The 13685-nt window shown below is 42.8% G+C and overlaps 1 protein-coding gene across 2 annotated transcripts in view; it reads right to left on the bottom strand.

Annotated features, from left to right (window-relative positions):
- The window catches only part of Pcsk6 (proprotein convertase subtilisin/kexin type 6), a 199942-nt gene that overhangs the window by 102406 nt on the left and 83851 nt on the right, over nt 1–13685 (bottom strand). For both annotated transcript variants that reach the window (XM_046435863.2, XM_046435867.2), the window contains exon 7: nt 440–612. In XM_046435863.2, the coding sequence (XP_046291819.1) occupies nt 440–612 (173 nt within the window). The remainder of the gene's footprint in view (nt 1–439; nt 613–13685) is intronic.

Genomic DNA, 13685 nt, shown 5'->3' with positions numbered 1-13685 from the left:
CCTGCTACTGTGGGATACTGAATTAGCATATACCCTGTGATGGGCACAGAACACTCCATGGCTAGGTACTGATGTGGGTAGATGGCCAGGGCCCAAGATACCCTTTCCACCTATACAGTCCAAGGAACAAGTCAGGTGATCTCTCATCCACCTGCAGTCCTCTCAGCCAGGACAGGCAGGCTCCAAGACAGAGAGGGCTGGGCAGGCAGATGCCAGGCTGACTCTCACTGGAGCAGCTGAAACCTTCCCCACGAGTGGGTAAACAGCCACTTCCCTGAGCCCCTAAGTGACTCCTCCCTCACTCTGGTCCTGGCACTATAGGGCCCTGCCAGTCCTGTTTCGGGTTGTGGCTGGTATCACTCTGATATTTAGTTAAATTAAGACTGTTCACTGTCACCCCCACCCCACAAGCTCCCCTGTAGTCCTGGGTTACTCACACCTTTTTAATGCCATACTCAAAAGCTTGTTTAGCCAGTCGGCCGGGCCCATCCACTGTCTTCCCGTCGTCGTCCGGCCCCCAGCTGGCACTGTAAATGTCAATGTAGTTGGGTTTGATGCCCAGGGACTTGGCCTCAACCACATCTGTCACATCGCCGTCCAGCATACGGATGCCTGAAAGCACAGAGGGAGACTCACCGTCAGTGCCCATGATCCTGAGCACGCAGCCAGGGCCGCCCTGGGCTGGGAGGGGAGCGAGACAGAAGAGTCCCAAACAGCGGAGATCGGGACACTGCATCACTGAGCTCCCCTGATGGAGCTTTTCCCCTGTTGTGGAAAGCTTGCTCCTCCTCTCTGAGCTGGCTGATGTGAAAGAATTAACACGACACCGCAGGCCACATTGTAAACTGCTCCTGTTGTGTTGTGTGGCAGCGACATAAGAAAACCAGCAACTTCCAAGGGAGGATTCAAATGGTTGCCCTCAGTAACATGATGTCATGCAGGTATCTAAAAATGCACACTGGTATAATAGGACTCAGGAGTTCTTTTTCACTTTCCCAGCTCTTCATCACTTATGTTTATTTCTCTTTCCTTTAGGAGTCCATCCCTGATGTATAATTTATGATGAATCACACAGTGAGTTTTTAACTTGGAAGACAGGAGCCCAGTCTATGGAGGAGGGAGTTGGGAGTCTGGGATTTCGCCAGCCATCTATTTTCCCTCTGGGTTCAGGTTCCATGTTCCTAGGAGGGATCCTTAGAGGTGGGGAGTCTAGCTTCACAAGAATCCCCCAAATTAAGGGAGGAGTGGGTTCCCACAAGCCTCTTCCAATGCCTGCTGACCCATCTAGAGGCCCCTCATCCTGGTCCCCTTCCCAGCCTTTGCCTCCATTACTCTGTGTCTAGCAGGTGTGCCCCTTCCAGCAGCATGTCACCCAGAGAAGGTGGGGTGGACACACAGCATGAAACTGGGAAGCGGTGAGTAACACAGCCACCAGCACATCCTTTCTGTGTCCTAGAGATACATAAAGTCAGACCTCTCTGAGGCTTGGGAAACCTTGCCACCCCTCTCAGAGGCCCCTCAAGCCCCTCGTACTCTGGCCCCAGATCTGTGTGTGCAATGACCATGTCTTGTCAAAACAAATACTATATCCTAGAGTTATTGAAGATATCATGGAAAAGGGAGCTTTTTCTGATTATAAGAATAATATATGTTCTTGGAAGAATGTTTGGGAAATAGAGAAATAACCACTGATAATATTTTGGTTACTTTCTTCTACTATTTTTCTTTGCCTGCAGTGTATAGTTTCTTTCCAAGTCCTTGTTTTAAAATCTGAACTTTATATGGCTCATTTCCCTGTGCCATCAATGACTCAATTTCAAGACATGATTGCAGTGTCCACCCCATGCACCCAGCCCAGGCAGCCCTCCCTCTAGGGCCACCTCCCCAAGCAGGGGTCCCCTGACCTCACCTGTACTGGAACTATGTTCCAGAATGTACATTAACACATAGTGGGGGCTCAAAAGCAGAAACTTTGAGTATAGTCATCTTAAAAAGTAAAATACAGTCATCACTCTGTATCCATGGGCTCTGCAACTGCAGAGTCAACCAAAACTACAGGTGAAACTTACTTTAAAAAATTTTTGTCTACTGAAAATGAACAGATTCATTTTTTGTCATAATTCTCTAAACAATACAATAACTATGTATATAGATTTACATTGCACTAGGTATTATAAGTCATCTTAGATGATTACAGTATCCAGGAAGAGGCAGAGATTCTATGCACATGCTACATTATTTTATATAAGGAACTTGAGAGTCCAAGGATTTTGGCATCCACAGGGGGTCCTAGAATTAATCCCTTGTGCATACTGAGAGATAACTATAGCAGCTTCCCCTGAGGATAAGAAATGGTATAGGACAAAAGCAATAAGAGCCGCAGGAAGGAGACCCCGGAAGCAGAAGCCCTCCCCAGGTGCTCAGGAACAAATGTTTTATGTGAATTAAATCTTACTGTCCTAACCATTCAAACTATAATTGTGGGGACACCCTGCTGTCACTTCTGATGAAAAACTGATAAACAGAGATCCCTAACATGTACATTTTCAATTTTCTTGTTCTATATTCTCTTGCTCAGTAGCACATGGGTTACAAATAAATAACTGAGTGCACTTTATTATTTGCTATGGTGAGAAATTTCTTGCCTATTATATACTTTCTTTCCAAAGAAAAGTATTTTACTTAAATCATCTCTAGATGACTTGTAAGTCCTAATAAAATGTAAGTGCTATGTACACAGTTGTTATATTTAAAGAGGGAATTTAAAGATTTAACCACAGTTAAACTGCACTCATTTTCCCAATTTGTTCTATCCAATTTTGAAGGTTCAGTTTTCCCTAAGGTTTCTCCTTACTATCTGTCATGAAGCTTCAAGTCATGAGGAAGAGAGATAACACAGGAGTCACTACAGAGGGTCCTTGTGAGGTTAAGGGGCACCGTTAGTGTGGCGGTAGTGGGGGGTAGGGCTAGTCTCACAGCATCTTAGCCCCACACTGCTGTGGGACACCAAGCTTAACTAGAAACTCCTGCTCTGAAAGCCTGGGAACTACACTCAAAATCAATGTCAGAAATTTACAGCAAAGCAATAGCGAAGTTGAGGTGTGGGGGCCATCAGAAGTTCAACAACAGTGCCCAGGGCCATGGGGGAGTGCTAGCCAGGCAGACGTACGTGGGCAGCGATGGAAGATGGGGCTGAAGTTATGGGAAGAGCCATGTCTCATAGCTCTAAGGTCTTAAAAATGAGAGAGAGGAATAAATTTAACACTAGAACCATCCATCTTCTCTTCTGGCTCGCTCTCTTTTTCTCTTCTTCTCTTTATTACCCCAGCTACCTGGCTGCAGGACGGCCCAGGGAAGATACCACTGTCCTGCTACTTAGATGGCACTGCACTGCAAGGGGCTTGATGCCGTGTCATCGGATCCTTAGAGGAGGCCCAGCTCTCACAGTAGTGTGCCTCAAGCCAGCAGGAGGCAGATGGGCATGCCATGTGCAGAACTTCTGCCATGATCACCAAGTGTGACCAGGAAATGACTTTGGTAGTTCTCATATCTTATGAAGTCTTAGTTTTATGTACACTGTGATGATGAAAATCATTGTCTCTATAGAGATGTCTAACAAACCAAAAAGGATGATTAGTGTAAAGTGCCTGGTGCACAGAAAGTACTCAGTGTAAGTGTCCACTGCCAGCCTGACTCTGCTGAGCCTCAGTTTCCCCATCTGTAAAAATAATAACTTTCTTCCCTTTGTTTTCTAAAGATAGGCTGTCTGTATATATGAAGAGTGGTATTCACACACATGAAATAAAGCCTTATAAAATAATGGACATGCATGAATCCTCTATCCAATACAGAATGAGGACATGACCTACTGGGTCCTCTACCTGGGTGTCCTCCTGTGGCCCCCACCTCTCACAGGAAACTGCTCAGAGTCAGCACTTTGCTGCTAGGAATGTTGGGCTTTTAGATTATTCATCCTATTTCCATTTAAAAATAAGTGTTTTAATACAATTGTGTGTTTAAATAATATATAGTATAGTTTTGCCTCTACTGGGAATTAGTCCTTTGTTGGTTACACAGATTACAATTATCTCCTAGTGATATCTTGTCTTTTCACTTTGTTTATGGAATCTCTTGATAAACAGCAGTTCTTAATATGTATGGGTGTGTGCGTGCACATGCTCTGGGAATTGAATCTAGGGCCTTGTGCATGCTAAGCACGTGCTGTACCACTGAGCTACACCCCTCTCCCCAGAGGTCTTTAATTTTAATAATGTTAAGAGCTCATTTCCCTTTGACGATCAAGGGAGTCATAATGGGGCCCAAATCTTCCCTGGGTTTGTTGGCATCTATTGTAAGTTTCCTTTTACAGGCAGGGCAGAGCCACGCTAGCTAGCCACAGCCCACATGAGCTACAGCACTAGCTCATTGCATTTTTCCTTTTTGGGGAGAGGAGAAGTCAGGATGGCCACGAGGTTGCTGTCTTTCCCTAGTCTGTCATCTGGGTGCCCAGCATGTCCATCTCCATGGCTGATTCAGGCACACTAAACCCAGGCACCCAGCTCACTCAGCCATGAGCCTTCAAGAGGGGCTATAACTAGTACAGGAAGTTGGTAGTGTGGTATGGCACAGACATGGTACCTGACAAGATACAAAGCAGCTTGCAGTGGGGGAGACAGTCAGGGTCAGGGAGCCCTGGGTGGAGTCTTAAATTTGCATGACCTTGGGCCACAGACTCAACGTCTTTAAAACTTGTTTTCTACAATATTTATCTGAGGTGGTAGTTGAAAAGAATATAAGTTGAGGCCCTGTGTGTGGTCTGGATATGGTTATATGGTTTGAATGTGTCACCCAAGGGTTCCTATGTGGGCAGCTTGGTTCCCCATATAGTGATAAGGAAATGGTGGAACCTTTAAGAGGTAGGACCTACTGAGAGGTGGTAAGGTCATTGGGGATGTGACCTTGGAAGGAATTTAAGTAGTTCTTGAAGGATCGTGGTTAGCTCCTAAAAAGATGAGTTGTTATAAAGAATGAGCCTGACCCCTGAATTGCTCTCTGGGTTCTTGTCTTATCATGCTCTCTCTCCCTCTTGCATGTGCTCCTGCTATCCACCATGATGTGATGTAACCAAGGGGGCCCTCATCAGGGCCAGCACTAGGCTACTTGGAATGTCAGCCTCCAAAACTGTGAGCTTAAGAAACCTCTTTTTGGATGGGGTTGTGGCTCAGTGGCAGAGTGCTTGCCTAGCATGTGTGAGGCACTAGGTTAGATCCCCCCCCCACCACATAAAAATAAACAAATAAAATAAAGGTATTGTGTCCATCTACAACTAAAAAAAAATTAAAAAAGAAATCTCTTTTTCTTTCCAAGTTACCCAGCCTCAAGTATTTTGTTATAGCAACAGAAAACATACTCATATACCCTGGTACCCAGGGCTTCTGGATAAATGGTAGCAGTATTCTTCATGTCTTTCCATTTAGAAATGAACTTTCCATTGTGGTAGACCTTGCTGACCACAAGCAGCCAAAGTCACTTCTGGTGTTCTAGTGTTGAAATTGAACCTGCTATTCTACAACTTGACATACAAGTTGTAGGTGGTAAAATGTCTATTTTTGAACAAGAAGAACACGATGGCAGAAGAAATTCAAAAATATGTAAAACATATGACCAGAATGATTTCCCAACACCTCTCATAATGCTTTTTATCTTGGAAGAAGACTGATGGATGTGTGAGAAAGCAAGCATCATGTATTTAGATTTGAACGGAGCATCTATTTTCCCCAACACTGACAAGTTGCCAACAGAGAAAAGGTAAATATTTTCAGTAGAAACCTGCTGTTCCAACATTAGCTTTAAATGTGACTGGCTCTCTGGAAATGCCAAGGAGAAGAAAAACAGCAATCATTCCTCTAATGAAAAAAGAAAGACCCATTTACTATAAATTGCTGGGTACGAAAATAATTTAGACAAATCATTTTGATGGCAAATTAACTCCCTGTTGTTAGCTTGCTAATGGATTGCTTTTCTGCCTGCTGAATTCAGAGCTCATGGTAGCAAGATAAATTCGCTTGACCCGTCTGTCCACTCTAAGAATGAGGCTGTGGGCACAAGGTGGAAGGAGTGCTGAGAGAAGGAAGATGGTTGCTTTCCTGGGCCTCATGACTTTGGGTGGGGTGAACAAGTCAGATTGCCACTGGTACTTAATCTCCCAATAGACAATCCTAGGTCCCCCCCAGAAGCTTCATCTAGGAAAGAATCAGACAGGTTTACATCACTTTCAATAATATATGTGTTCCTATTCAATTGCTTAAGTCCAATAATATTTTAAATGCCTCAGGAGAACTTGCTGAAAAGAATGATTTTATAGATCTCTTGGTAAAGTTAAAAGAAAACACTTTTTTTTTTCATAGTGACCCGTCCTTCCTCCTCTTCTACTGTTTCTAATTTATATCTCAACTTTCCAAATAACCAGCTTATGTTAGGCAAGGCTTACTTACAACATGCAATTGGCCCTCTAAAGCTGCACAAGGCACAGTATTTGCACTGAAAACTTTCTGAGCAAGCTCACTGTTAAAAGGAACGGGAAGACCACGCACACACATAAACACACGCACACACATATAGTAAGTCAGCATGCTGCCTGAGTTACTACAGTGTGGAGGAAGGCAGGGAAGCTGGCCATGCAGGGGCCACTTTGTTTATTGAGAAATAATGTGTCTTGCCTTCAGCAAACCCAATGGCAATGCAGGAGCAATGAACATCAGCAAGTAAAAATTAGATTGTAGCGTCCTGAGTTCGACAAATAGGCCTACCCAACAAATTTTGCTCATTAATCCTGAGTTGATTTTAATAAATCCAAAGAGATCTGACCCTCCCCCCCCCCCTGTAAAACTACACTTTGTTCTATAAGCAACCATTCTGGAACAAAAAAAGTTTCAATAGTTGTTTTAAAATGCTACAATCCTGTTGGATACGGTGATGCACACCTGTAATCCCTGTGGCTCAGGAGGCTGAGGCAGGAGGATTGCAAGTTCAAAACTAGCCTTGGCAACTTAGTAAGGCCCTAAGCAACTTAGCAAGACCCTGTCTCAAAATCAAAAATGGAGGAAGAAAAAAGGATGTAGCTCAGTGGTCATATACCCCTGGGTTCAATCCTGGTTACAAAAAAAAAAAAAAAAAAAAAAGCTAAAATCCTGAAAAGTTTCTGCCAACTCTCATTAATACTCAAGATAAAAACAGGGCTCTTCAATCTCTAAATATGCTTCCATGCCAAAAACCTTAGTCTGGAACCTCCAGGGAACCATGGTGGGCAGAGATATCAAGGCACATGTACATTTAGCACTGTCACATGGAGACCTGCGATGGGTTACCAACACGCCTCCTGCTCTGCTGCTGGTCTCCTGATGGAGCCATTCCATCTCCTTCCAGGGATACACCAACAAACTCATGGGGAGTCCTGCCATGAGATCCCGGGCCAGTGACATGCGGCCCCTCCTAAGTCTTGTGTTAACTGTGTCTTTTGACATTCTGTATTCTGATGCTTTGATATCTAGGTGTTGCTAACCCTGAAGAGTCTGCCCCTTTCCAGGAGTAGTCAACTCCTAGGGATAGTAAACAAACAACTCACCCAGGAGCATGTCTTTCAAACCAGCAGATCCAGAGTCTACACCTCCGACCACCTCTTCACTGGGATCTCACAGTCCTGGCCATTATTTCCCCACCCTGATGTTTCCAGAGGCAGGTATCAAATGACAAGGGACCTCACTGACATCCGGTGCTTCAGTGAGGTGCTGCGTGATGCAGTGTGTCCCATCCTCTTGGGAACTGTGAGTCACAAGTTACCTTTTTAATCAGCGGCAGTCACCTCTCATCAAATGTCCTTGCCAAACCTATATGATAATAAAAAACTATGTTTCTCTTTCATACTCAAGTCCTGTTGGTTTTTTGAAGAATTGTAAAAGAGAAGCTTCCGCCACCATCTAGAGGGCTGATGTCTGGATCATTTCTTTCATGATCTCTTCACTTGGGAACGAGACTAGAAACATAAATGAACTGCACAGAGACTCAGAAATTCAGTGAGAGCTGAGAGCTCAGGACACAGGGCAGAACAGCATGCTTCAGAGACAGATGGAGCACCCATGTGTCTATACCATGAGGACGGGAAGGAACTCCCAAGATGAGTGGTTGAGACAAAGAAAGCCAATGCTTGCCCTGAACTGCCTTCTGAATGAGACAGGCAGACATTGAAATAAGGCATCACACTAGCATGAACAAAGGCCACCTGAGAGTTTGTCAATCAGGCCTGAAGTTGCCTTCTCCCTGAGTCAGTGCTTCTGTCTGTCATTCTCACATACATCCAAGAATAAAGCTGCCCCTCCTTAGTATTCCTCCTCTCAGGAACCCTGAAGTGTATCCCAGGCATTCTGGAGCCAATCACCTCTCCTCTGGGTCTGCAGCAGTGCAGCCCGAGGACGGCATGGCCCCCAGGAGACAGGGTGAAGGGCAAAGCTGATTCTTGTCCATCTCCTTCTTCCACGGCTCCTGCTATTCCTAGAGATGCTCAGACCCAGGGGCCTTCGGTAAGAATGTAAGGAATGCAGGCTTGGTGGCACTTGCCTATAATCCTAGTGGCTCCGGAAGCTGAGGCAGGAGGATTGTAAGTTCAAAGCCAGCCTCAGCAAAAGTGAGTCACTAGGCAAATCAGTGAGACCCTGTCTCTAAAATATGAAATAAGGATGGGGAGGTGGCTCAGTAGCCAAGTGCCCCTGAGTTCAAGCCCCAGTAGCCCCCCCCCCCAAAAAAAAAAAGCACATGAGGAGCAAGGGAAGGGGAAGTGGGAACCCTGTTGTCTCTGAAGGCACTAGATCCTAACATTCACCAAACCTCCCAGTGCATTTTAAATCCTACTGCAGTTAAAAGTGCACTTGGAGCCTTTGAAGATTAATCTGGAGCTTAAACGGTTCTCATAAAATGCTCACAAGGCCAAACTGCTTAATGGAAACGCTAATGAGACTGAATTCCGTGACTGAGAATTAACATAATTAACCAATTTATGAGCACAGATTAATTTAGCTGTTATGTACTTAACATTTTCATGTTTATGAAAGGAAAAACATGATTCAGTTCCCCAATCAAAATATGGAGCAAAAATACCAACAGAAACTCAGCTGTTGCCATTCACTTTTTCTTCCCAGATACACAGTAAACAGCCTGAAAAGACACATGCCCGCGCTGCATGCGCCACAGTAGGCACTTTTCTGCTTCAAAGTGTTCACCAGGCCTGATGGGGTCCTGGTGGCCTCCAGCTGCTGGGCTCCCTTTCTGCACACTCCAGATGCTGCCTGCTCCCATGCAGCCTCAGGGATTGGGTCCCCTGGGCTTGGAATGCTTCTCAGAAGCAGGGCATGCTGTACCAAAAATGCTCTGTGCCCCTGGCACCCCTCCTGCCCCAGGAGAATCTGAATCCTGTTAAGCAGTAGCAGAGGCAAGGAGTAGGCTCACGCCAGCAGCTTGGGAGGGGCATTTACTCCTCTGGAGACACCACAGGAAGGAAGGACGTGTCCCAGGGAACTCACCTTGGAGATCACCTTACAGGTGAACTGTGCTGTTGCTGGGTTGATGGGGCTACAGGCAAGTCTCATAGCTGCCCACCACCCAAGTCAACCAGAAGCAGACACGTTAGGAGGGAAGGAGCATCACAGGAAGTAAGAAGGAGAACTATATGTAGCACCAGTCCCTTAAAATTTAATTAAAAGAAAAAAGGGCTAACAGTGGGAGAGAAAAGAAATGTTAAACAAGCAGAGAGGCTGAGAAAGACGACTACTACTCTCCCTCGCTACCTATGTTATTTCCATTACCATTCGTTTTTAGGCCAGGAGAAAGAAGCAAGGCCAAGTTATGTTTGGAAGGAATATGAATTCTGCCGAGAAAAGCAATGTACCTGTAGACCAAGAAGGTTCCCTTCTGCTTCTGTTTCCAGCCACTGGGCTCGGTGGCAGCTATCCTCATGAGGTCAGTGCTATGCCCTGGCATCAGAAAATTATGGCTCTGATGGGGAAGCAAAGGGGAAGGCCAGGCTTCAGGTCAAGTCGGCTGTGTTCACATATTCTCTCTGCCTCCCAGCAGCTGTGTGACCATCAACATGGGAATTCACCCCTCTGTTATTTTCCCCAGTATAAAATGGATGTAATAAGACGCAACTCACAGAATCGTTCTGAGGATCAGATTCAGGTTGACTTATGATGTAGCATTTGCATCTAACAGTGGCCAGTGATAGCTGCTACTGTCATCACAATAAAAAAACTAAGGAGACCAGACCAAGAAGATGGACCAAGCATACAGCCTATCTCTCCTCTGGGCCCAAATTCCTAGAAAGAATGTTTGAAAGTAAAGAAAAAGAAAAATCAGCAAGAGAGATATTCTAAGGAATTGTGGAAAGACAGCAAGTCAATGAGATCAGCTGAGAGACGGAGGCAGCACCTTGGTGGGAAGAGTCTTCTGTTATGGGTGAGCAATTCCAGAAGAGCTTGAAACCCCAAAGACTGTTGTGCAAGGACAGGTAGGCATCAGTGTGAGAGCTGGTGGTGGCAGGTCAGCTGTCTACTCTTGCAGGTTGAGCAGTGAGCCTCAGTGGGATTTATCCAGAGGTGCATATGGCAAGACAGGGTGGTGGACCAGAGAACCAGGACAGTGTGCCAGGGTTGGGAATTTACCCACCACCCCACCAGAAGGGCAGGTCCAGCAATAGTCCCTTGTCCTCTCACATCACAGGAAGACCCCTGCCATCAGGCTAAACAACACTCACAGCCAAATTGGGATCTGTGAGCAGAAATAAGAGTAGACAACCAAGAATTTGCAAGTATTTGAGAAAAAAACCAATATCAAGAATTAAAATACACACACACACATATATGTATATTTATACACACACATATATATTCAAGAGACAGAGTAGAACAAGTGGGAAAATAAATACCTTCCAAAATAAGGATCACTAATATGCACAACATGACATAGAATAGTACAATAGCTGTTAAAAATCAACAGGGAGACAGCAGACCCCCCTCAGGTATGGGTGCAGGATGAAAGGGCAACCTGGATGCACACCTTCACCTGACAAAAACCAAGTGGTGTCCCTTTTACGTTTGCCGTAGAAGCTAAAACAGAAGGTTTAAATGAGACCTAGAGTATCATAATACAAATGTACAGGTTTAAAATGAAAATCAGCCATCATCCCAACGAGCAATGTCTCAGAGGCATGGAAAAAAGACCATCAATTAATGCCAACACTGGGGAAATAAAAATGTTGGGAAAGTCTGACAGATTTTATTTATTTTTTGTGATACTGGGGATTAAAGCCAGGGGTACTTCACCACCAAGCTACATCCCCAGCCCTTTTTATTTTGTTATAAGACAGGGTCTAAACTAACCCAGGCTGGCCTAAAGCTTTCCATCCTCCTGCCTCAGCCTCCAAAGTTACTGGATCTAGGCTTGTGCTACCATGCCTAGATAAGTTGACAGATCTTAAAGCAAAAATGCTTTAAGTCAGGAGAAAAAAATGCCTTAATGAGTTCTTACAAATATGCTTGACAGAGTGAAAAAACAGAAAACCTCAAAAAAAAAAAAAAAAAAGAAATGGAAAATGGAACGTATCAGAAAAGAAATAGAAGATATAAAGAAAAACCAAATAGAACTATTAGAACTGAAAATACAATTATCAAAATAACTAGTTCAGCTGATTCAGGGGACACACTGAAGGAAAGGTGAACTGAAGAACAGAACAGAAATCGGCAAATCTGAACAACAGAAAGAAAAGATTCTGCTTTTTAAAAATGAACAGGACCTCAAGTATTGTGGGACTATAATGGAGACCTAAAATTCATGTCACTGGAGTCCCAAAAGGAGATGAAGAAGAGGGAAGAGGGGAGGGCTGGAAAAAATAAAGAAATAACAGCTAAAGACTGTTCAGATTGGTAAGAGACATAAACCTATGGATTCAGGAGGCTTTTCTTCTTCTCTTGAGTTTTCTACATTATGTTTGATGCTTAAAGCAAAAATTTTAATACTGTCTGATGTGGTTCTAGAGTGTATATTTAAGAAAATTATATGTATTATAAATGGGGGAGGATAATGAGCTGTAAAAAAAGATAAGGTTTCTATACCTCACCTGACTTGGTGAAATGACAACAAGCACTCTGTATTAAGTTACATGCATATCACATACCTAGAGAAGCCACTAAAAAGACCACACAGAAAGATAGTGCCAAAAAAAGGAAACTATTTCCAGCAATGAGATAAGCCAACTGGAATTCTAAAATGCATTCATATAATCTCAGGAATGCAGAGAAAGCAAAAAACAGAAGCGAAAAATACAGAAAACAAAAGATAAAATGTCAGACTTAAGCCCTAACACACCAATAATGATAGTAAACATAAATAGCCTAAATATAGTGCAATTAAAAGACATAGATTGAAAAAAAGATGTAGATGGGCAGTGTGGATTTTTAAATATATGCTCAACTGTATGGTATCTACAGGAAACTCAAGTTGAATGTAATAATTTAGGCAGGTTGAAAGTAAAAGAATGGCAACTACTAATCAAAGAAAAGTAGGAGTAACTAAATTAATATCAGATAAAGTGAACTCCAAAGCAAAGGAAATTAGCAAAGAGAGAGACCCCTTATCAGCAACACTAGATACCAAAGACCATGAAACAATGTTTCAAAATTCTTAGCGAAGATTATTTTGAATTTAAAATTTAAATCCAGTCAACTTTGTAGGAAGAAAGTAAAGACAATTTTAGACTTCAAAGACTCAAAAACTTTTACTATTTATAAAACTATCCATCTGTATAGCAAGCACTCAAACATATCTCTTAAAGAATTAATGATTTACCAGATCAGAAAAATCTAGTAAAATTTTTTAAATCACATAAAAGAAAGAGCTTAGAAACAATGGTGACCAGAGAAACTGGTCATTGTTACAGTTCAGCTCATATAATTGTTGATATATAATGTAAAACTATTAAAAATAATACGGAGCTAAAATCTTGGATGAGTTGTGAGCAAATATGAATGTGAAACAATGAATACACCATTATGTATAATTATAATGCATCAATAAAAATATGGGGGGAAAGGTCCTGAATGAGGTGAGGGGAGAGAGGAGATGATGGCAAAGGTAAGTGTAGCTGTGATGTGGTTCTTGCTTTGCTCAGGAGAAGGTGATAAGTACTGATTAATGTTAATCATAGAGAAATAGAAACTCTGTTTCAAGGTCATAGAAAAGCAGAATTCAAATGTAAAAATTTCAACCCATTTAAAGGACGGAAAGTAAAGAAGAAAAAAGGAAACTATTTCCAACAAAAGGATGGTAAGGTTATACGTGTTTATAAGACATACATGAAATAAAAATATAAAAACAAAAGGTAATAACAGATATAAATCCTAATATGTATGAAATCAGCATATGTAAGAATATATCAAATTCTCCCATTAAAGAGAATCTTCATTTGTACTTAAAAATCAATCAATCCATCCAGACACATGCTGCTTTAAAAATAAGGGTAAAAATAAGAGGATGAAATATATTACTACCAGCCAACGTATAATTGAAGTTAAAAAAAAAAAGACACAGAAAGGATTTTTATATTGATTTATAGGTTTGTTACACCAAGAGGCATCTTTAAT

Source organism: Marmota monax, unplaced genomic scaffold (genome assembly GCF_021218885.2).
Source record: "Marmota monax isolate L192 unplaced genomic scaffold, Marmota_monax_Labrador192_F-V1.1 WCK01_AAM20220418_F8-fsc00005, whole genome shotgun sequence".
Lineage (NCBI taxonomy): Eukaryota > Metazoa > Chordata > Mammalia > Rodentia > Sciuridae > Marmota > Marmota monax.
This window is presented reverse-complemented; position numbering and strand designations above follow the sequence as displayed.